Raw genomic sequence first — 25,141 nt, forward strand, 5'->3', positions numbered from 1 at the left:
TCTATTCCAGCAATCTAAATATAAAGGCTATTAGTGTTCTTCTTGACCTAAGCAATTACTTACTTTGTGAGAGTGGCTTTGTTAGACTGAGAGATTTTCTGCTAAGATTGAGAGAGTCTGTTCTCATTGACATCCCTCCAAAACAGAACAAAAAGACTCATTTCTCAACTATCCAATTTTAAAATGGAACTTACAAGGACCCTCCTTGACGACCGATGAGATTTTGAGGAGAGAATTATAATTGTTTGAGATAGCAGCAAATGGTGAATTTTGGCAGTTAGGAGAATATTTGTTAGTCACTTATGACCAATTATCCCAAAGAAACAATGTTAGGATTCACTTTTTTGGATACAAAATAGGGGGAATGTCTCAAAGTTTGTAAGTGAAAGAAAATTTTATAAATCAGATCCTACATTTTTTTATTTTTTTATTATAACTTCATCTTCGATAATTCTTATTTCTCTATAATTTTTATATAACGCTTTAATATTACTTTGACTAACTGACATTAACTCTATTATATGAGTTATATTTCTTTAGTGATACCCTTCTATTTGGTTATGGTTAGGTTAAGTTAACTTAGGATACTATATAAAAATTGTAGAGAAAATAAGGAAAAAATATAGTATAATTTATAAAATCACCTAATATAAAAAATAAATCTAAAATTATAAGTAACGCTCCAAATTTTAACTATATTATAAATAAAACCATCTCTTTTTTAGCATTTAATAATCAAGTCTCTTTTTTTTTGTAGAAGGTACGCGGCAACATCCTAAGTTAAGATTAATTTAACAATTAATTTAACAATTAAATTAATGAAGGAATAGAACAAAAAGTAGAATATTTCATCAATTTTAAATAATATTTTAATATTTCCTAAGTCTCCCTTATCTCGCTCCTCTAATATGAACTTTGAGGCAGCATTTCTATAATTAAGTTAATCTAATGGTCGAATTAAATTATATCTATTTATTTAACGGTTTTAGCAAAATAGAGAGTTTTATTTTTAATATAGCCAATATGTACACTGGTATTGTTATCAAATGATCGTGGCTTTGTCTAGAAGCTACAATGATGGTAATATGAATAAAATTAGAGCCACTAACCACGAGATTAGCCTAATCTTTGAAATGCAGTCACGGGTTTTGTGCAGCTAATATAGCAGCTTATGAGGTAATTGCTTGCGTCAATGAACTAAAAGAAAAATAAAATAATACTTCAACCACATTAATGCGTTGAACACTAGAATTAATCACTCATTTATTTATGCATCTCCAGGTAGGTGTCCTTTTTTATCAAGTAAAATAATTTTGGTATGTTTTTGTCTTTAAGTTTGATACTTATTTATAACGCCATCTACACCTGAGTGAGAATTTGAGATGATCATTGAACGGAGGACAAGAGTTTGGATATTTAACTTCTAGGTTTTGATTCTTTGAGAACAACTTCTAAAGTGCTCAGAGATTGATGTGCTTTGGATTTTGGATTTTGTGAGATGAGTAATTTGTTGTTTTCTTCTTAGTATCATTTGTTTACCCTTATAACCATTCTTTCTTCTCCTTTTTTTTTCTAAGAAAAAAGTTTTACTAAAGTAGATAAGCTTGTTGTTGTACACGAGGAAGTTAGTTTATTAAACTTTTATTTTCTAAAAAAATTAAGCTTAATTTATGATAGAGAGATAGAAGTTGAGCAGACAAAATGCTGCAACTTTGTAACATCTAGAACACAACAAGGAGAGACATTTATATTATGAAACAAATCTTTCGATATTATTAATACTAGAATTTGAGTTGATAAATGCAAATAATAATGACTAATCTTTTGGTTTCTTGAATTGAGAAATATTTGTTTAGATATGATAATATTGGAATCATATCTGAGTTAGTTCTCTTTTCATCTTAATTTATTCATAGTCATCTAACTACTACGTACATTTTAAACCACATTAGTTTATTCCTTAGAGTATAATTTTACCATTTCTATCTAAATTTTTACGATTCTAATTAATCACTATAAAAATATAAATCTACTAAACTCGATTAAATTAAAAGAAAAAAACAAAAAGCAACTATTATTAAAGCTAACAGCTTTTGTGGCAGCTAATTTCTGGGGATTGTTCCGCATCCAGTCCTCTTAGCTTTAATTGTGTACTTTTATGACGACAAGGTGAGGCGTTTTCAGCTTGGGTTTTGTTGGACAAACTAAAATGAAATCTTAGAAAGTGCCTAATTTGGGGCAATATTGAATTTAAGAGACTGTTGGAGGAGCACAACACATCCTACCACCGACAAAAGCAAAGCCAATTTAAGACAAAGAGTATCAGTTGTGGCCCTAATCTATTGATGAAGAAAAAGGATCTTTTTAGATTATCCATCACAGTATACTATTACTATGGATATCTTTATATTTACTCAATAGGATCCAGTTCAATTCCAGCCTAAAATTTAAGCTCCAGTTATCATCATATTTATTCATACACACGAGCCCTAACTACCAAACTGCAGCTACTCAAAAAGTGTGAATCTATCTTTATTCAAACTGGAAACCCAAAGAGAGTGAGTAGTGTGATATGAGATTGAAAGCAGCAGCGGCAGCAGCAACAACAACAACCATCTCAACAAACTTAACTTAGGCTTCTAATCTGGTGGAGATTAGGTAGCAATTCCAGGAGCAAATTAAGGATCTCCTCAAATCCTATTATAAGAGAAAAGAAAGAATTAATCAAAAAATGAAATTTTAAAGAAGAGAATTAATACTTGGCCTTTTGCCACGACCCCAAGCAATTCACCAGGGGGTCCCCACCACATCAGCATCCCACCTTTCCCTCCGCATCGAGGAAAAAATAAATAAATAAATAAATAAATAAAAGAGAAGGGAAGGTGGTGGTGGGAGGGCAAAGAGGGAAGGAATTTCTGAGAAATTAAGCCTCGGATTCTTCTACCTTCTTTTCGTCGTCCTCCCATTTCTTGAATCCGAACACCTTCCTCGCCTCGTCCAATGACGCATCTTGAGGGCTTAACCTCCGCCCCCATCGGCGGCGGTAAGCTTAAGGCGGAGAAGCCGACCCATCACCACCCCAATTACCACCACCGCTTCCTCCTCCGCTTCCACCACCACTCCTCCCCCTTCTCGAAGCTCCTCTTCTGGTCATTCCTCGCCCTCGCCTTGTTCCTCGCCTTCTTCCTCCTCTCCCCAGCCACCACCGCCAATAGCTCCCCCAAGGCTACCGCAGACCACCGCCGCTCCCTCCACTCCGCCCCCTGGGGCGGGCCCGCCTGGGAGAAGCGGGTCCGCAACTCTGCCCGGATCCGCCGCGAGCCCAACGGCCTCTCCGTCCTTGTCACAGGCGCCGCTGGATTCGTCGGATCTCACATCGCCACCGCGCTGAAGCGCCGCGGCGACGGCGTCCTCGGCCTCGACTCGTTCAACGACTATTATGACACCTCCCTCAAGCGCGCCCGCGAGGCCGTCCTCGACCGCGCCGGGGTTTTCGTTGTCGAGGGCGACGTCAACGACGCCGCGCTCGTCCGCAAGCTGTTCGACGTGGTGCCCTTCACCCACGTGATGCATCTCGCGGCGCAGGCCGGCGTCCGGTACGCGCTGGCGAATCCGGCGTCGTACGTCCACTCCAATGTCGCCGGGCTCGTCTCTCTCTTCGAAGCCGCGAAGAATGCTGACCCCCAGCCAGCCGTCGTCTGGGCGTCGTCGTCGTCGGTCTACGGGTTGAATTCGCGCGTACCCTTCTCCGAAGCCGATCGCACCGATCGCCCAGCTTCGTTGTACGCGGCGACCAAGAAGGCCGGGGAGGAGATCGCACATGTTTACAACCACATCTATGGGCTATCCATCACTGGCCTCCGGTTCTTTACCGTCTACGGCCCATGGGGGAGACCGGACATGGCATACTTCTTCTTTACCCGCGATATTCTCCGGGGAAAGCCGATTACCGTCTTCGAAGGGCCCGGGCACACCACGGTCGCCCGCGATTTTACCTACATTGATGACATTGTGCGCGGTTGTCTCGCGGCTTTGGACACCGCTGGGAAGAGCACGGGAAGTGGTGGTAAGAAGCACGGGGCGGCACCCCTCCGCACTTATAACCTTGGGAATACCTCCCCGGTGCCGGTCGGCGACCTTGTTACTATCCTGGAAAGAATTCTTAAGGTCAAGGCTATCCGTAAGGTCGTGAAGATGCCACGGAATGGAGATGTGCAGTTCACACACGCCAACATCAGCCTCGCCGAGAGGGAGCTTGGATACCGGCCCACCACTGACCTCCAAACTGGCCTCAAGAGGTTCGTGAAGTGGTATCTGGATTACTACTCGCCTTCATTGTCGAAGAAAACTGGCAAGCGCAGTGGAAGTAGCAGCGCAAGATGAGTGATGGCGGCTGCTGCACGGCAGGGCTGGTCAGGCTTCGAATTCTTCTCCTTCCCTATTGATGCTCTTACGGAATTCTTTCTTTTTCCTTTTACCCCCCTTTTGAAATTTCTTTAGTTAGCTTCGAATTGCTTGTTTCTGTTACTTCTACCTATGCTTCTTGAATTTCTAGCTATTTTACTATGGCATTGTTAGAAGATGAAGAAGAATGAAGAGAAGGTGTCGGAAGGAATTAAGAGTCCTGCTGGTAAGATTCTTTTCCACGCGGTGTGCGGGGTGTAAGTTTGCAGGACATTCTGGTGATCTGTACTGGAAAAAAAAAGAGAAGGAATCAAACCAATTATGTTCTTTCAGTTATCTCTAGTTGTCGTCTAATCTTTCTGAGCTCTGTTAGTACATTTCTCCTATTGGTGTTGTTGCATGAAATAAATGACTGATCTTTATTATGAGAAAATATGATATTGATTAGAAGTTACTTCATATTACAGAATTATTGTAGAGGCCTATTTACCAGAATCAATTTTGTTTTTTTAGGAGACTAGAATCAAATTGCTACCATTGTTATGGGTTTCAGCATTTGATTTGGCAACAAATGCAAAAGTGGTAGGTTTTTCAGTTTTGCCATTCTTCAATTTTTCTAGCATATTAGAAACCAATTTAAGTCCATAATTTAGTAGAAATTTTAAGTTGCTCATAGAGTCATAGTTTAAAGATGCATTAGCAATAAGAGTGAGAATGGAAGGAGCAAGATGGCTGTCTGTGAATCTACTTTACCAACTCACATCTGCAAATACATGATAAAGAACTCTTGCATCTGGACTATTGGTTTCTTTTTTTGATGGGAACTGAAAAGCAAAGACATACTTCACAAGTAGCAACTCTTGCATCTGTAATTTTTGCCTCTTTTCTAGTTGGAACCCCATTGACAAAGAGATATCTAAACTTTGAATGACATTGTAGTGAATAATGATGAAGCATGTCTAGTGTTGTTTACAGGATAGGTTCAAAAATATTCTCGTGGCTGATTTTTATGTGATGATCATGTCTAATTATGACTGTGGAAACCCAACTTCATTGCAATATTAATAGGAAGATCATTTCAATTTTTGACAGCGCAAGCCACACTTGAATAATATCTTGATTCCGGAATGTTCTTAGTCCATCTTCCTCTGTACTTTTTTCTGATAGTTCAACTTTTCTTTACTATAGTATTCCACATCTTCTCTTGTAGGCATGTTTTCTGCCATATGATCTGGTTTGCCACCCTTATTATTTTTTGATTCAAAATTTCTATTCATAAATGTAGAACATAAATGAAAAGATAGGTAAGTGAGAAGAGAAAGAAGAATGAGGACAACTAAATAATTGATGAGAGATTTTATCCACTTATTACTTTCTTCCATTATTACACGACTTTCATCCATTTGAAGACAGATTGCTATTTTCTTTAGATGATAGGTAATATTTAGGCTGAAGTAGTGTGACAGTGATCTCCTATGGAAAATGCATTCCTGAGTGTATATGTTGAGCCAAGGTGGAACTTAATTCTCTTCTATCATCTTTCCAATACATTAACTAACCATTTAAGAACAAGAAGGAGACGGCTAGGTTTCACCATTCCCCCCTCTAGTTCTTATTTGTATACTTGATATCCAATATTGTTGCTTATGGTAATCACTGAAAAAAGGTAGAAGATACCTATTTCTAGAGTTGATCTTATTTCCAAGATATTGATGCACATCATCCAACCATCATCTTCTAACACATTAACTATTTGAAAATAACAAAGAGACTACTATGCTTCATCACTTCTTACTCTAAAAGCTTGGCGATCATGTGATCTACCTCTTAATATTTGTTTTTTATTGCGCCTGAAATCTGATAAGGATCTCTAGATAATCTCCAACTAGCTGGATCTTGTAACCGATTGCTCTTCTATGTGACAAATGTTCAATTCTTCAATGAACCCTTAAATTTCTTGCAGTGCACTTGACTTTGCTTTCTGTTACTCAAATATCCGTTAGGTATCTATCCTCTGTTAGTTAGTGTTAGTCTCTTTCATCATTGAACAAAAGGCGTAGAAAAGAAAAGGAAGAAACTTCTAACCTAAATTTGCCAGTCTTTGTCTATGCTGAAGTAATCAAATTAGTAAATGTTGTATTTCATGGTGAACTCATCCTTCGTAAATGATATTTCTATCACTTTCTTGAAGGACATCTGTCTCAGAAAGAAGGATTCTCATAGGTTTTCTTTGTGATACCAAGGATCCATCTTGCACATGACCTCATCAATATATTTTTTCAAGGATTTGAATTTGGAGGTACATTACTTGGTGATACTTAATTTACTTTGCACCTTTTTGATCCAACAGAGAGGATAAGGACATAGGTGTGAAGCAGTTTACCTCTTAGAGTTCATGTGCAAACACTTGGAGATGAGATTCTGATGTCTTTCAGGATCCAAGATAGGGACAATGTTGTACCTTTTATTTTATTTTTCATTGGAATCCTCACCTAGACCTTAATTCATTACCATCACAGAACTTCTACTTGATGGAGCTCTCAGTCTCACATTAATTTTTCAGGACTGCATTCCACTTCTTGAGATCTTTTCTCTTGCTTTATAGTTGCAGCACTAGATAAAATTTAAAAATTTTGTCTTTTTTTCAAAATCATTATACAGTAATGATCACGTAGTTCTTATGAGTGCCTTTTATTCTTATTCTGCTCTGTCTTGTCAGACATCATTGCCTTTGTCCTAAGACTTCTCACTTTCTTGCTCTCGATTTATATTTCTCCTCAATCCCAATCCCCATGTCTTCAAGCAAGTCTTGCTGATGTATCCACTTTGGAAAACATGGTACCATTAATAAAAAGATCATGTCTATAATGATCTAACCATTAGTCAGCTTCTTGTCATCTACGGTCCCATGATATACAAGTATATCAATTTGTTCTATTACTTCAAAATGAGATATTGGTGGACTACTTGTGGGCTAAGACTTCATCTAATCTTTAGTCTCTTTTTTCTTGCTAGATATGATTGTTCATCACCTAGACACCATAATGTTGAAAGCTTAACTGAACAGTAGAAATCTTCTCTGCACTCCCTTAATTATAACATCACTATAAGGACTGAGATATGCTCCTCTAACTTGGGAGATCTGATTTTTGCAAAATATTATTTTTAGCCACCCTTGCTCTTCCTTTTCGGGACATGAAGAATGAATTGTTGCTCTCTTTATGCACTATATTAACTATATTAAGATCTTATACAAACATGATGTGGACAGAGGAGGAAGCTGATCTGGGAATCCATTGTCTAGATTTTGATATTCAGCTACAGTATAGGAAGGTCACTTTGTAATTTTGTATTATTCTCTCTGCCACTCCATGTAGCTCACTACAATGAAAGTGTGGGTGCTTGATTCATATCTGGATGTGGCAAATCTTACAAACTCTAATCAGACCTTTTTCGGTGTCAAGTGGTATAGGGTTATCCAGTATCATTTTATGTACCTCTTTTGGAATTAATTATGCAATTTTTTTTTCTTTTTGCTAATATGTGTTTTTACTTAATAAGCCCTTCAAGGTATGCATGCTTTAGCAGATGGATGCTTGTCTTTCCTTAGTATTTTTTACTTTCCTGGCTAATAATGAATGTTGTATTGAAATACACTGGATTGGAATACACAAGATTAGATGACAGTAACAGGCTTATGCGTGTTTACAAGGTTCTTCACTTGTATAAATTAAGTTTCAACTTTTATTCAACCAGGTGAGTACTTTATTCGCAGGACTCTGGCAAAACTTGATTGATCCTTAGAGTTATTGAGAATCAGAATGTTGGACCTGTTCCTACTATGGCTCCCATTGTTGATGATGGCATCTATCTGTTCTTCAGTGGGTATCAGTGTTCCTGTGTAAGGGATTTTCTTTTTTCCTGTTTTCAGTTTCTCCTCACCTTCTTCTATTTCGTAACATCATCATTTTTTGGTAAAGGAAGGATAATATCTTGTTATTTCAACATACTCTGTTATTTTGATCTTTCACTTGGTGCAAATTGTCTCTTTCACCAATTTGCCTTCTGGGTTGGAATGATCATTCATCTCATTTGAAATTGTTGCATACCTTGCTGAGAAAACACGGACATATGTTTGAAGAGCCTGATATATGCCATTTTCTTATACTTCTAGGGTTAGTGCAAAATTATTTCAGTTGCCGATAGTTTTACATCAAGATATCTGGGGTTTCTAGGTTTTGGTTCATTTTAATTGTATGTGAGAGCTGCACGGGCCAACTGTTATTGTCTGAGTGGGTTTATCATGCTAGATTTCCTAGCTGATATGTTCATAACTGCCATCATCTAAATTGTTCTTTAAAGATAATTCCCCGATCACAAAACCTGTATTTTAAATTGAAAATGCAATTTTGGAGGCCAACCTTTATATACACATATAAGTGTACAGGTTATTCATGGAGATTTCTGAGGTGATAACTGTCCAGGCATTGCGGTGAACTGGATGTGGTTTATTGAATCTGATCGTTTTATGGATAATCTTGTTGTACAAGTGCAGAGCAGCTGCTGAAATGTTTTGCTTCTAGATTATATCTTCTAATATCAATGTCGAGATTGACATCACAATAAGAACAAGTTATTCTATTGTAGTTTCTTGTGATTTGCATGCATACACATGGCATTTTCGAACTTTGAATCTTCAGTGAGCTATCCAGTCAGAGATGGAAAGATAGGCATGGCAATAGAGTTAATGAAATTCTATTGGAACTGATGGAAGTGATGTCTATATTGCTGTGTTCCTTCTTGCTCATATGTGCATTCTGGTTCTAAACTGTGGAATTTTATCACTCTTTAGAGAATAAGATACTTTTTGCAATATTAAGGGGAAACATAATCAGTTAAGTCTTCTTTTGACATCACTAAAGAAAGTTGTTCAGGAAATTGGGGCATTTGATTCATTTGGACTGATGTCAATTTATTAATCATCAAAAGTATTTATATTGGATTGCATTGCTTGTCTTGTACATCTTCATGATGGAGATGTGTTGGATCTTTGACTAAAACTTGTATATGAATGTCTTCCTTTGTCTTAGGTAAAGTACATGATTGCACTCTTGTATTAATGGTTTTAATGGTTTTTTCTTGTTTCTATATGGTATTTATGTACATGATTGCACTCTTGTATTAGAATGGCTTGCAAAGGTCAAATTATATGTTCTCACATCGGTATGCAAGTTTGGTCTTGTGACTTTTTCTAGCAAGGAATGGATCCAGTTTTTATAATAGAAAACGAATTAAGGCTAAGGGTCCCCAAAATACTGTTGAGATTTCCAATAGGGTAATTTGCAAAAATAAAGCTAGTAAATTTTTTATTTGAGATATGAGAATATGAGATCCATTTTTTAGTTTCCTGTCCAATGAAGTCAACTTTACTGTTCTTTTTTCTTTCCTTTGAACTGCCTTCTCTGCCCATATGAAAAGAAGAGAGCTGCATAATGCGTTTATTAACTACATTAAATATATCTTACAACTTATTACAATTTGGACATGCAGGTCCTTTATAATAATTAAAAAATACTCCATATTATATTATGAATTGTTACATAAATTAGTAATACATTTGGTAAAACTTTAAGCAATGTGATTTGTTACATAACTTAGTAATACGTTGGGGAAAACTTTGAAATACATCATAATATTGTGAAATATAATTTATTTTGGGCGAATTAGATATCTCTAAATGCTATCAGTTTTACATAAGAGTTAGAAATACTTTTTCCGATGAGTGTTTATCAAATCTATTATGTAGTTAAATCAACATAGTATGTGATTGTAAATAGCATGATCCATACAAAAAATTTATAATATGTTGCAGAAAAGATAAAAGTCATCGTTTAGTGAGTGATTATGAGAATTATTTTGTAGTTAAATAAGAATTATATGTGATTGTATATAGCATGATCTGTTAAAAAAAATTATGTAATATGTTATATTAAAGATAGTGTTTTCTTCTAATGAATGTTAATCAAATCTGTTCCACACTTAAATCAAAGTAATATGTTTGAGCTTAGCGAGCATAATCCATAAAACAAATTGTGTAATATGTTGCAGAAAAGATAAAAGTCATCTTTCAGTAAGTGTTTATCGGATCTATTCCATACTAAAATTAGCACAATATGTGAATTTAGCTAGTATGACCCATAAAAAAAAACTACGTAATATGTTGAAGAAAAATAAAGTCATATTTTAGTGAATGTTTATTAGATCTATTATACGCTTAAATCAGCATAGTACAAGAATAATTTAGCTAGCATAATCCATAGAAATATGTGATACATTATATATATATATATATATATATATATATATATATATATATATATATATATATATATATATCAAGTCTATTTTGCTTATAAATCAACCTAATACGGAACTTAACTAATATGATCCGTAAAAAAAATTAGGCGATATGTTGAAAAAAAAAAGATAGTCATTTTCTAATGAATGCTTATTAGATCAACTTAAATTAGTATAAGTGAATTTACCTTAACATGATCCGTAACAGTTATATAATATGCAGAAAAAATAAAGAAATTATATTTTAGTGGGCAATATTAAATATTTATTATTCATTTGTCTACCAAAGATAAAAGTCATAAATCGATGCTTTTGACGTTAAATGGACTATAGAAACTTCTCTCCTCTCCTAGTGAAGTATAATTTGGAAAGAAAATAGTAAATTTGACTTCACAATGAAAACTAAAAGTAAATTTTGATCTCTCAAATTGAAAATGCACTAGATTTTTTTTTTTCAAATTACCCTTTCCTATTAGACGGAGATAAGGTGCAGAAATTTGGAAGGAACATTTGCGCTTATCCTTCCATAGCAAATCCTAAAACCTTTTGAACTATTATCTTTGAGAAAAAAGAAACATTTCATCCTTTTTTTTTTAAACAAAGAAAGGGATAAAAGAAGGTAAATTTCTGGGGGAAGGACTTGCGCTGATGGGGAGTCGGTAGAGTGATTGACACTCTTTTCTTGTAGTCATCCCAAGTTGAGAAATCTAAGGGCACATATGAGAGCCCAAATACAATAGGAGAGAGAGAGAGAGAGATAAAAAAAAAAAAACCCTTGTTTGCAATGGAAAGGAAAGCTTCCCTTGCTCCAAGGGAGGGTGAAGACATCTACTTGCGTCGTGCATCATCTTCAAAGCCGTCCAAGGAAAGTCTAATGCCTGTGAGGAGGTTTTGGGCTTCGATTGGGTTGACAGCCATAGCTCCAAAAGGCAACTTGGATGAATACCGAAGGAGATTCCTACCAAGCTTAAAGCCCAAACAAATAATATCATCCTTGAACTAAAAATGCTCAAAAAATGTAGGGAAAATTAAAAACCTTTATTGTTTGGCCAATTTCTAGGGAAGAGCGTTCTCTCGACCCGATTGAATAGTATTCTTACTAAATTATGGAATAACATTGATGGGCTTTCTGCATTAAATATTGAAGAAGGATTCTATGTGTTCAAATTTGAAAAGGAGGATAACATGACGTATGCACTCACTAATAGCTTGTGAACGATTCTTAGCATGGTTTTGAATTTGATACCATAGTGAAACAACTTCAAACCTTTGCGACATCCGTAAAGGATATTAGGAATTAGAAGCTCTTACCCAGATAGTGGCTTTATTTCAATAAGATGTTAAGGGTGAATGAAACAACCTTGGACCACTCTCGCGGCCACTATGCTAGAACATGTGTGGAGGTTGATCTCAAACTGTAATATATGAGAGCATCTCATCGTTGTGTTACATCTGCGGGTGTATTGGGCATAAGGTTTATCGGTGTACTAGAAAGACAATGGTGATGCCCAAAGAGGCAGAATCTTATAGTCAACAAGTGACAAAGCTGAACCTGAAGGTCAAAGTGAGAGGTCAGGGGTGGGGATAGGTACTACCTATAGCGCTTAGTATTGTCAAAGATGATCTAAGAGAAGCATACAACAGGATCCACGTGACCAAAGGTAGGGATCGACCCAAATCAAGTTCAATGGATATCCTGGTATCGGCCTAGTTGAGTAGAACCCCATCGGGCCCTGAACCAACCCTCTAAAGTCCCAAATTAGAAAAGCAATGAATCTAAAGGCAATGGAAAACCAGAAAACTTGAGTGGCAATATTAGTAAAAAGGCTCTAGAGCCAAGGTATTATGGGATTGAGACTGAAAGGCCTACTACCCTCTCATGTAAGGTGTTCCAAAATCATGCAAGCTATGAAACTAAAACGACACAACGTCCCATGCCTAACAAAGGAAAAGGCAAATCAAATGAACTGCATGAAGAAGAGCCTGGTCAAGGGTTGCTTGGAGCTATTCTATTGAGCACGTCACACAATGTAGAACCTAGAGATAGGGTGGAGAAGAAAAGTGGCCGACAGTATACCTTTGGATACAACTATTTAGAACTCAACGGTTCTAGAAAATGGATTGACATCGCGATAAGAACGACAAGATAAGATGGTACCAATGCCTAAATTATGGATTACTGTCGTCAATGGAATATCAATCCGTCTGGGTTCTAGTCAACGCCGAGTGACTAAGTCTCGACGTCGAGTGACTAAGTCTGCTTTTGTCAAGACAAGCAAATAGAAGTAACAATAAGGGTCACATGAGGACTCCTACCCTACGAAGGTGTAGCATAACGGGTTGGCGACTATTAGGTCAAGTCCAATCTCGACAAGCGAGACCAAACCCTCAGAACAACACGATGGGATTGTGAGGACCCTCAAACAAGCTTTACTCCTAGGGATGGAGGTAGCCCTTGGGCATAGATCTGGACATGGCTAGCTCCAGCTGACCATAATTGAATATGATGATAATAGTAATAGATATGGAGGGTGGCATGGCTGAGCTAGAAGTGGCGATAGCTCACCACCTTACAAGATAGGGTGAAAGGACTGAGTTCCTCCAAAGGGAAGCTGCGAGTCCTCGGAAGTGTAGGAACTTAGTCTATGAGTGCATTGAATTATTAGGAGGGTTCATTAGCATTCATGTGGTCCATGTGTTTAGAGAGGCCGACCGAACTAGGCAACCAACCGGGATAGAGGAGGCTCTAAAAGGTGCATTATTGGGCCAGATTGTAAAATCCTCTTATAACTTTATATCTTCTTTTTGATGTTTGCCTTTAATTAAGGGATTCACCTCAGTTGCATACAACTCACATATTCAAAAAAAAAATTCACAATGTCGGTGTAAATGAACTGAGCATGAGTTGGCTCAAGATTACATAAGGTCAAGCTCAACCTCAGCTCAAACCCGAGCCGAGCTAGTGAAACAAGACAAGTCATTTAATAACTAGCGAGCTCAAATCTATTATAAATGATTGAGCTATGTATAGAAATATAGAGGCTCTATTTTCTTTTTGAGAGCAGTTGACAAAGTCTCGAAATTTTCACTGTAGATAAGTGGGAGCTCTTCTATGTTATGTAGATATTTGTCTATATTGAAATTTGCAGAAAAATAAAAGAAATATGGTGTACTCTAGAAGGCTAATCTGATACTTCCCTTTGAAGTCTTTTATCTTCCGAAGTATCCTCGAAATGTAGTAAACCTTATCTTATGGTGAAAAAAAAAAGATAATTTTTTGCGAGATTGTATTAGACTTCCGATTCACTATTTTTACTACTAATTATGGGTTCAAGATGGGAGCATCAACCCTTCCTGCAATGCTGCCCTTGCATGTCATTCAATCTCAACCTGCTTCTATTCTCAAGATTTGAAGTGGAATGAATCCTCTCGAAGTGATCAGGTGACTTATCCACTTCACTTAAATGGATAATTTAAATGCCAACGAGAAATAACTACCAAGGGATAGGAGTTCTTAAACTTCGAACAGCAGAGGTTTTGCCCAACATTATAGCTTGATTCATATTTGTCTAAATTACACCTCAACCCTGAACTATATATACTCTACTATCACTTATACACCCTAAAAACACACCCTAAAAACACACAAAAAAAGGCGTCAGTAAAACACCGGAAGAGAGATTGATAAAGATTATTGGGGGAAGAGATCGGAAGGAGAGCTATGAAACTTACAATTCGGAGAAAAGGAAATGCAGAGAAAGAGAGAGGAAAAGAGATTACAAAATTTGGGAGAGAGAGCTTAAAAGAGAGAAATCTTGAGAGACAAAAGAAGAACCAAGACCATATCAAAGTAAGAGTTGCTAAAGGAAAAACGGAAAAAGAGGTGGAGCATTGAGAGAGATTGAGACATGGAAGCAAGAAAGGAGTAGTATAGTGTAAATATGAAGAAAAAAGTGAGAGTTTCTGAACAAATAAGAGTTAAAAATAACCATGTGACACTCAATGGAAAGACAAACGGTAAACAAAGAGTATAGCTGACGCAACTTCATAGTTCAGGTGTAAATGTAATTTAGCTTTTCATATTTCATAATAAAAAAGGCCTGAGGCTCAAACATAAACATCTCACACCCAAAGAAGAAGATTTGGTACAGTCAATTCGAAAATCAAAATCTCTACTCAAAATCAGGGTAAAAACACTTGTGGAGTGTTCCAGTTTCAAAGGGCCAAATCTAACATAAATGACATCTAATATGGTAGACCTTAATCAAGCATCAGCAATTGTCACTTCAACCTCCACGCCAGGTTCAATGGTAATTGAGGTGATCTGCTTCACCACTTCAGGCGAGCTAAAGAGATCAATCACCCTCTTGTGGATGCGAAACTCAAACCGATCCCATGTGTTGGTTCCTGTGAAACACGAGTGACAATGTTGCAGTTCAATAACTACTAGCACAAAAGCCAAATTGATAGAATAATGTCAAACCAGATTGAATAACAACAGGTTGAAAGGCTTAAGTAAAGTTAAGTCACCAAAAAAACAAGTACTACTGACATGACAATTCAAAATTGAAAAATACTTGTACATACATCTTAGATGATGTAAATAATCTAATTGCAAAGTACAGACTATGAAGCACAAATACTTTGTTTGCCTCACTGTACCGATATCCGATACGTACTAGATACAACTGGAGAAGTATAAAAAGAATCAATTTTAATTTTCCGACATAGCACCGATGCGGCTCTAATACCATAGGTTACGACTCCAATACATTTCTTGATCATCCAATTCTTTTTCTTTTTTTTTGCTAAAAGATGATATAAAACACATACTTTATATGTATATACGATTATCCAATCATTCATAATATTTCAAAGCATTGTTTATTTGATAATGAATTAAACATATAATTTAAAAGCCATTTAATGATTAATTGTAGATTAATAGTTAAATTAGATTTCAACGTTTCCATAACATTTTGAGTTTCATATCAGTATCTATTACAATATTATTCTAAATTTTTAGGCATGTAAATATCAAATATGTAACTTTCTTTTTTTTTCCTTATCATTTCTAGGATTATCATTTTTTACCATATGGTTGACAGCAGATTGAAAATACATTTATTTATTTATTTCTTGGCATATACATGCCGTATTCTTAACCTGCTTTTAAAAATTTGTTGTATCCCTCTATATCTTCCTATCCCATATCTGTATCAGTCCTTTTCATCCATTAATCAGAACTTTGACCCAAGAAACTGGTATGCAATAGAAATCTTCCACTCTATTAACTGCATCTTTCTTCCAATTGCTGGAAGTACATTAGTCATGCAACAAATTGTCCAGCAACCATTATCATCTACTTCATTATGGTAATCATACCTAACTATTTCTTCCCATAAGATATGGGATGACCGGAAAACAACCCAAAATAAAGACTGCAAATTTGTAAGAAATTCTACGATTGAATGCCAATCTGTTGTGGATCCACTAGAGATCTCTGTCTACTTCCTAGCTAAAGAGAGATGAGATAGATGATCCACTTGTATAGTCAAAATTCTGCAACACCAGAGCTGCATTGGATTTAACGAACTACTCTGTTTATAAAGTACAACCAAAACAAACAAAATTATTTCCTGCAAACTAATAATTTCCTAAAGTACCGACAAGGGCAAAATTGCAACCTAATCGTCTTTCTAAACAATGGTACGAAGGATCAAATAAGAAGAAAAAAAGTTCAACACACACACACAGCAAACGAAATATCTTAGCATTGGATTTAGCAAACTACTTTTAGCTTATAAAGTACAGTCAAAACAAACAAATATTTCCTGCAAAACAATAATTTCCTAAAGTACCGACAAGAACAAACTTGCAACCCAGCCGTCTTTCTAAATGATGGTACAAAGCATCAAATAAGAAATAAAAAAGTTCAACACACAGACACACAGAGAACAAAATATGTTAGCATTACCAAATCCAAACCAAACACTGACCTTCTATGTTTATATGCCTCATCCAACTTTGTGCATTCTTAGTCCTCTACCCTCAAATTACCATGCAAATAAAATTGCGACCATCATCCATATTACCCTTAACAAAAACATGAACCGTTAGACAAATAACTAGGCTTAAATACGTAAAAGCTAGGTCTTGACAAAAACACGACACAACCAAATCTAAATCTATAGACATTAACTTTATATCCATTATTCAACTCTGTTCTTTCTTAATTCCCAACTCATAGTTTACCAAGCAAACAATAATTTGGCCGTCCATTGTTTGATGACTCTTCTTTTAATATTTGTTACCATCATCCACATGTACTCTTAACGAGAAGATGAACACTCAAAACATATAGCTACGCAAAAACAATTCAAAGCTAGATCTCGACAAACATAAGATTATACCTTCTCCGCAAGGGGACTTCCTGGTGGTGATGTGGAGGACCTTCGTGGGCATGCGCACGGGACCCTTGACCTTCAACTGCTTGTCCTTGGCTCCCTTCACCAAATCCGTGCACACTGTTACCCTCATCGCAGATCGAACTCTTTCGTTAGATCATAGAGGAAAATTATCGAAAATTTAGAGGGCATCGAGATCGACGGGTACCTTTCTCAAGATTCTTAACGTTCTTGGAAGAGAGAGTGATGCGGATGCGATTCAGGCGCTCCTGCGGTTCCTCAAACCCTAGCTTCGCCGGCTTCATAGTCCCATACGCGGCCGCCATCTTCGTCTTCCTGGGAACAAGAACAAGAGAGTCGATACAAACCTAGGTTTAGGGTTTTATAAGAAAAGGCCGTCCATGGATCTTCTTATTTGACCATGATAACCGTTAGATCATAATCTAACGGCTATCCATAATACCTTCTCAGATGTAATCTTCTTTGATCATGATTACCGTTGGATCATATGATCTAGCGGCTGTCGATGAGACATTCTCGTATGTAATCTTCTTTGACAATGATAACTATTAACATCATGACGAAGCGGCTCAATAGGCTTGTTTTACTTTTACTTTTATTTTAATTTTTACATTATTAATACGAAAAAACGGTTAAAATATCTTATTTTACTCTCAGTCTCAGAGTTAATTTTTAAAAAGTTACTGAATATTTCTAACAGATAACGTTATAATGAATATATTTATGTAATGCCACGAGATAATTTTATAAAGTATTTTTGTGGCAATCTTAGTAAAAATGAATGATACTATAATATTATGTGTCAATGATAATCTAGTAAAAATAAGTGATGAGTGATATTATATTTCAATTTTAGAATATTTATTCCGTTAAGAGCGTCTCCAACGGATGCGCCATATTTGGAGCCTAAATATGGTGTCAAAAATAGAGCAAGAGCCCCTACAACGCACCGGGCTCCATATTTATTAAAATAATAATATAATATATATATTTATATTAGTTATTTTAAATTACTTTAATAGGTTCTCTTAGTGTTATTATTTTTTAATAAAAAATATATGGTTAAAAAACTATCATCGAGATCTTTAAAATAAGACTAATATTTAATTGTTTCAGAAGTAATTTTAAATTACTAATTTTTTAATTAAACGCATCAAAATTATATTATACGAAATAAATATTGAAATAAGCATTACTATATGTGGAGCAAGCATTTGGAGTTCTTCAGACACGATTTGCCATTATTAAAGGACCAACACAATTTTAGGATAAGCGAGCATTACACAACATCATGATTGCTTGTGTGATACTATACAACATGATTAGTAAAACTAATTATATACTCAGTTTAACTAACTAGATTATTTAATAAAGGATACAGATAGAATTAAAATTATTGAATGCAATAATTCTTATGTAAATTTGGTATTTTTAAAAAGATTAAAAGACAAATGCAGCTGGGCTCCATTTTTTTGATGGAGCTCCAAATTTGGAGCCTTATTATTGCTAGCATTCTTAGAGCATCTCCAACGATGGCTCCATATTTGGAGCAAAGGGCTTCAAATATGAAGCCAAAAATGGAGCAAGAGCCCGGTGCACTCTATAGCACCGGGCTCCATATATATATATATATATATATATATATTAAAATAATAATATAATATATATTATTATATTAGCTATTTTAAATTACTTAATAAGTCATCTTAACGTTATTATTTTTTAATAAAACATATATGGTGAGAAAACTCTCATCGAGATCTTTAAAATAAGACTAATATTCAATAGTTTCAGAAGTAATTTTAAATTACTAATTTTTTAATTAAACGCATTAAAATTACATTACACGAAATAAACATCGAAATAAGCATTACATGTCATTAACTAAAAATATCAAAATTACATTACATAAAATAAGCAAAAATTAACCAAATATAATAAAAATAATATATTTTAATATTCTAGTAAGTCATCTCCGTAGCCACCGGTTCCGGTTCCGTAGCCACCTTCTCTTTCTTGACTATATCCACCTTCTTGCGATGAACCTCCGACTTAAAAATGAATATTGCTTCTTCTACAGATTTTCTGTCTTTTTCTTTGAATTAATTGACAAGATCTCTCTATCATCGCGATCACGATCAATATTCAATTGCATAGCTCGTAGCCCTAACTCTTTTTTGTCATTTTCTTATTTAGCCGTCATCATTCTTGTGTGATACTACATAATATGATTTTGGAGGATGAACGGGACGAGGAACTCGATATTGTTGATTCTACTCAACCTCCGATCGTTGAAGAGTTTGAAGCCAATGATGATGAACGATTTTAACGATTCCTTGCTCGACATAGGAAGATCCAAGATAGAGAGGCTTATTTTGAGCTTCGAAATGCACTGATTGAACACTTATGGCAGAGGCACATGAATGAAGGAATATAAATTTTAATATAATTTTATTTGATGTATTTCATTTTTAATGTATTTCATGTTTGATGTATTTTATATATAATGTATTTTAATTTTTAATATTTATATTGGGAATAATTTTGAGTAATTATATTTTAGGACATATAATTTATTAGACTCATTTTTATAAATAATAAAAAATTTAAAATTTAAATTAACTCAAAAATAATTTAATATTAGACTCATTTTAAAGATCTCGATGAGACCTTTCTAATGGTATTATTTTTGTTAAAAATCAATTAGTAAAACTAATTATATACTTAGTTTAACTACCTAAATTATTTAATAAATGATACAAATAGAATTAAAATTATTGAATGTAATAATTATTAGGTAATTTTAGTATTTTTAAAAGGTTGAAATAACAAAGGGAACCAGGCTCTATTTTTATGGTGGGGCTCCAAATTTGGAGCCCCACTATTGCTAGCTCTAAATTTTGAGCTAGTTTTAGAGTCCCATTGGAGCACAACTGGGCTCCAAATTTAGAATTTGGAGCTCAATTGGAGTCACTCTTAGAGCTTTATCGGACTCTAAATTTTAAATTTGGAGCCCGGTTGGAGTTGCTCTAATAAATTTTTAGAATTATTTTCTTAATTTACTATATGATATTATTCTTAATTATACCAAATACAATTCCATAAATAATCACGTAAATAATGTGATGTAGTAAATTAGAACTAAATTAAATATAGTCAATTAAAATAGCGGTAATTGTGGTGATTATAGTTAATCCTATAACTACAGCAACTGTAGTAAATTGTAATTACATCAAATATAGTTAATCATATAACTACACCAATTGAAAAAAAAATGCATTGTTTGAGAAAAAGGTAATAGCATGGTTTTACACCCTATTTAAATTTTAACCAAAACTTAAGTGTCCAATATGCTCAAGGACGTAAGCTAAATTACGATTAAGCTAATTTGAGAGATACTATGATAATTTAGAAGGGCGCCTACTTATTTACTATTGAATTAACATAGTAGTGATGAAAAAATAAGTTATAGCGATCATTATTAACTTTTGGATAGTCAAATAACTACTTGTTATCCTCATCGAATATGAAGATAATATAGTTGTTGGAGTAGACCATTCAACACAAGTTGTAAAAGGAGATGGCTTTACTCTACTTTAGTATGCACAGGTTTCTAGATAGCAAAATAATAAAATAAATAACCTTGTCTTAAGCCCTCCACCACTCATTTTTATACTTATACTTGTGTCCCTTTTGTTTTATATAAGAGGCTAATCCTTTTATATGTAAGTATCCAATTATAGTACAATTGATCGTTATAATTAAAAATAACTTTTAGAATTTTTACAACCCTATTTTTCTATATATGTAAGGATCCAATTTTAGTGTAATTGGTTCTTACATTTTAATTTAATAATCGCTAAATACAAATAAAATATTTATTATCCGATCAAATAAAAATAATTATTAAATTTTAGAATTTTATTTTTATACAAGATAGTATTATTATAATGGAAACTAAAATCTTTACAATTCTTACTATATTTTTAATTCTTGCCGAAAAAAGTAGAGCATCGCATGGGCTAGTGAGCTTAATAAACAATTAAGTCAGTAAGAATGTGCTTGCTTAAAATGGAATAATAAAAAGATTTTTTTTATCATTTGCACCAATAATAATTTTCAAATAATAGTAATTGACAAAAGAATATTATATATTGATGGATTGCACAACTAAAATTACAACAATTAACAATAATCACATCAATTATAGAAAAAAAATGCTAGCATATTGTTACAGACTTAACCTTTTTAATCAGTTTGCTTATTTGCGTGACACTCTACCTTCTTTACAAGATTAAATAAGTCTCGAAGTAAAGATAGTATAAAAAAAAACTCAATAAAAAGATCATAAGTAAAGTGTCTATGACCTTATATAAGTAAAAGAAAACTTACTAAGTTTCATAAATTTATCATAATGTGTTTATTAAAAATATTTATAAAAATATTACTTAACAAATTGCAGAACCAAAAAGAAGAACATAAAAATTTCTTATATATTTGACAATCACACAATTAAATATATAGACAATTTAAATAATAAATTATAATAATGTTTGATTTTGCCTCACCACTCATTCTAGTTTTACTTTGTATTCTCACCCAAATTTTTTTTGAAAGCACCAATTTTTCAAATCGTTATCACGATGCACATTAAAAGAGTTTTATTTTTTATTGTTTACTTGCAGTAAAACGGTATTACGCCATTCTTATTTTCTTAGTAGTAATAAAGAGTTTTGAAATAATTTTTTTCTTTTTCACATCTTAATGAAAATAGCTAAAAATTATTCATATATATTGTTATAATAAAATTTTCTTTTTCACATAGAGGGTGATATAAAAATAAATGAGTATAAAATGTTCTTTCGTTGTGAAAGTGGAGATACTTTTTTTACACATTAAAAAAATTCTACCATGCTAGAAGTGAAGGCGAAATTTTATGAACTAATAAAATTATTTTAGTTTATGGTGCAAACTGTATCATATATATTTTACCAAATATCAAAAAAATTAGTAAAATCAATCTAACCCACAAATAAAGAAAATAAGATGCGTTCTTTTAAATTGGGAAAAGATATAGATGACATTATATTAATAGTTTTTCTCATCAAATAAACATATAATTTATTAAATACCAAAATAGATAATTTACACTAAGATTATGTTGTCTATTAATTATAGTATATTATGCTCGGATCAATAAAGGGTATATTTAACTGATGAAAAATAGAGAAAGAAAATGACAACTTTTTATAAATCCATAGTGTTTATATGAAAAAAAAAAGAATGAGAAGTAAAATTTTCATTTCCCTAAAACCACCTAATTTCACTCATTTTATTTTTTTATATACTGCATGCTATCACTAATTACAATAGTTACTCACTTTCATAAAATAATTTAATTTTTTACCGAATACTATTGAGTCATGATTACTTATTTGAAGTAACAATTTCTATCACTTTCTTTCCTCACCTTTTTTATCAACTAAAACATCCTTATTTGAATTCTCACATACTATGAAAGTCATGAAAACATCTTTCTAATCCCCATAGATATTTTTGTCATGAAAAGAGCCTTATAATCCCATAAATATCTTGTTCAATGATGAAAAACTTGTAAACAGATTTTCAGGATTAAGAACTGACAACATATTTATATGATAATAAATATGTATCACATTCTATCAAAAAATAATATCTTAATAAAGTCTTTATCGTATTAGTCTTTATGTAATAATATTTTTATATGATAAATTACTTCAATGATTATGATTAATATAAACCACATAATAGATAAAAGTCTAACATAAATATCTTCTTTCTCATATGTATATAAAGACTATAAAACACTTGTATAAATTTCAATGTTATCTTCTAAAATATTTGCAACATCTATTTCTCTAAGATTATTACAAATATTATCAAAATTTTCTTCAATAGGCTATTTTCTGTCTTATAGTTTTTGATGAATCTATAACACATGTATGACCCTTGCAAGCAATGGTTAGTATATCAATATTATCTTCATATATCAAACATCTTAAGAATTTTATCGTTTAATAATATAGTGGCATATAGTTATACTAGACGGTTGGATTCAATCTCTTATTAAACTCATATAAGCAAAATTGTCGATCCATATTTATTTTATCCAAAATATAGTTTAACAAATATATAAAATTTGCATAGTCTTACTCTATTTATGAATGTAATTTGACTCGTATTAAAGGAAAACACTTTTATTGATCATCTAGAAAAATTTAACAATCCATATTTTAGTTAGTGCAATCTATTAACACAATATCATTTATTATCTAAATAAAATTTATATATAAAATATTAGTATATTTCAAAATGTGTCAATAAATTAAAAGTATTTAAACAATATATTAGTGTGTAAAGATCATGTAGAAAAATAATTATGGATGCCAATCATATTAACAGTTTAATAATTTAAAATCATATTAAAAATAAGAAGATCGTATATGTCTTTCCGCAGCCTATAGTTTTATAATTTTATTTATGTCACTTTATCCTCATATAAATATATCGGAAATAAAATCGTTACTTTTTTCATCATATTTGACTGAACCACATGTGAATTTAAAAATAATTATTAAAAAAATAAAGTTATAAAGAATTAGATAAGCCTTCTAAGAGCATCTCCAACTGTGGCTCCATATTTAGAGCCCAAATATGGAGCCAAAAATGGAGCAAGAGCCCATGCCCTCCAACGCACCAAGCTCCATATATATTAAAATAATAATATAATATATATTATTATATTAGTTATTTTAAATTACTTAATAGGTCATCTTAGCGTTATTATTTTTTAATAAAAAATATATGGTTAGAAAACTATCTTTAAAATAAGACTAATATTTAATAGTTTTAGAAGTATTTTAAATTACTAATTTTTTAATTAAACGCATCGAAATTATATTACACGAAATAAACATCGAAATAAGCATTACATGTCATTAACTAAAAACATCAAAATTACATTTCATAAAATAAGCAGAAATTAACCGAACATAATAAAAATAATAGATGTTTAATATTCTGGTAAGTCTTCTCCGTAGCCACCGGTTCCGATTCCGGTTTCATTTTTAATGTATTTCATATTTGATGTATTCTAATATAATATATTTAAATATTTAATATTTACATTGGGAATAATTTTGAGTAATTATATTTTATGACACATAATTTATTAGACTCATTTTTATAAATAATAAAAAATTTAAAATTTAAAATTTAAATTAACTCAAAAATAATTTAATATTAGACTCATTTTAAAGTTCTCGATGAGAACTTTCTAATGGTATTATTTTTGTTAAAAACCGATTAGTAAACTAATTATATACTCAGTTTAACTAACTAAATTATTTAATAAAGGATACAAATGAAATTAAATTATTGAATGTAATAATTATTGGGTAATTTTGGTATTTTAAAAGGTTGAAATGATAAGTCGGGCTCTATTTTCATGGTGGGGCTTCAAATTTGGAGTCCCACTATTGCCAACTCCAAATTTGGAGCCGCCCCACTATTGTTAGCTCCAAATTTAGAGCTAGCTTTAGAGCTCATCGGAGCTCAATCTGACTCCAAATTTAGATTTTGGAGTCCGGTTAGAATTGTTCTAATGCATCTAGGTGACAAAAAATATGATAAAAACGTACATCTATTTAATATATTTTTATTATCTATAATTTAATCAATATTATTTTAGTTATTTTATAAAGCTTATTCAATTCTCAGTAATTTTATCTCTAGAGTTATTAATGAAGATTACATACGAGAATGTCTCATCAACAGCCACTAGATCGTATGATCCAACGGTTATCATGGTCAAAAAAGATAATAACTGAGAAGGTATTATGAATAGCCGTTAGATCATGATCGAACGGTTATCATGGTCAAATAAGAAGATCACATAGGAGTATATGAGAAGG

The 25,141-nt window shown here is 33.2% G+C and overlaps 2 protein-coding genes across 3 annotated transcripts; one reads left to right on the forward strand and one right to left on the reverse strand.

Moving 5' to 3' along the window:
- The first annotated feature begins 2,876 nt into the window (after positions 1-2,876).
- On the forward strand, positions 2,877-8,502 carry LOC140784194 (UDP-glucuronate 4-epimerase 3-like). Of its 2 annotated transcripts, none has more exons than XM_073131449.1 (2): positions 2,877-4,412; positions 8,180-8,502. In XM_073131449.1, exon 1 carries the CDS (start codon positions 3,001-3,003, stop codon positions 4,381-4,383), a length of 1,383 nt encoding a protein of 460 aa, XP_072987550.1. In that variant the 5' UTR covers positions 2,877-3,000; the 3' UTR covers positions 4,384-4,412; positions 8,180-8,502. The 2 variants fall into 2 exon arrangements, with proteins under 2 accessions (XP_072987550.1, XP_072987551.1); XM_073131450.1 differs by having other exon boundaries at positions 2,894-4,412; positions 8,161-8,502.
- Positions 8,503-14,820: 6,318 nt separating this feature from the next.
- Positions 14,821-17,549, reverse strand: LOC140785137 (small ribosomal subunit protein uS10z/uS10x-like). Its single transcript, XM_073132892.1, has 3 exons — positions 17,377-17,549; positions 17,175-17,288; positions 14,821-15,168 (listed from the first exon to the last, which is right to left on the reverse strand). The coding sequence occupies exons 1-3, from the start codon at positions 17,492-17,494 to the stop codon at positions 15,026-15,028; spliced, it is 375 nt and encodes a 124-aa protein (XP_072988993.1). The 5' UTR covers positions 17,495-17,549; the 3' UTR covers positions 14,821-15,025.
- Between the last annotated feature and the right edge of the window lie 7,592 nt (positions 17,550-25,141).

The sequence above is a fragment of the Typha latifolia genome, chromosome 3, assembly GCF_019914945.1.
Source record: "Typha latifolia isolate L0001 chromosome 3, TyphaL0001v2, whole genome shotgun sequence".
Lineage (NCBI taxonomy): Eukaryota > Viridiplantae > Streptophyta > Magnoliopsida > Poales > Typhaceae > Typha > Typha latifolia.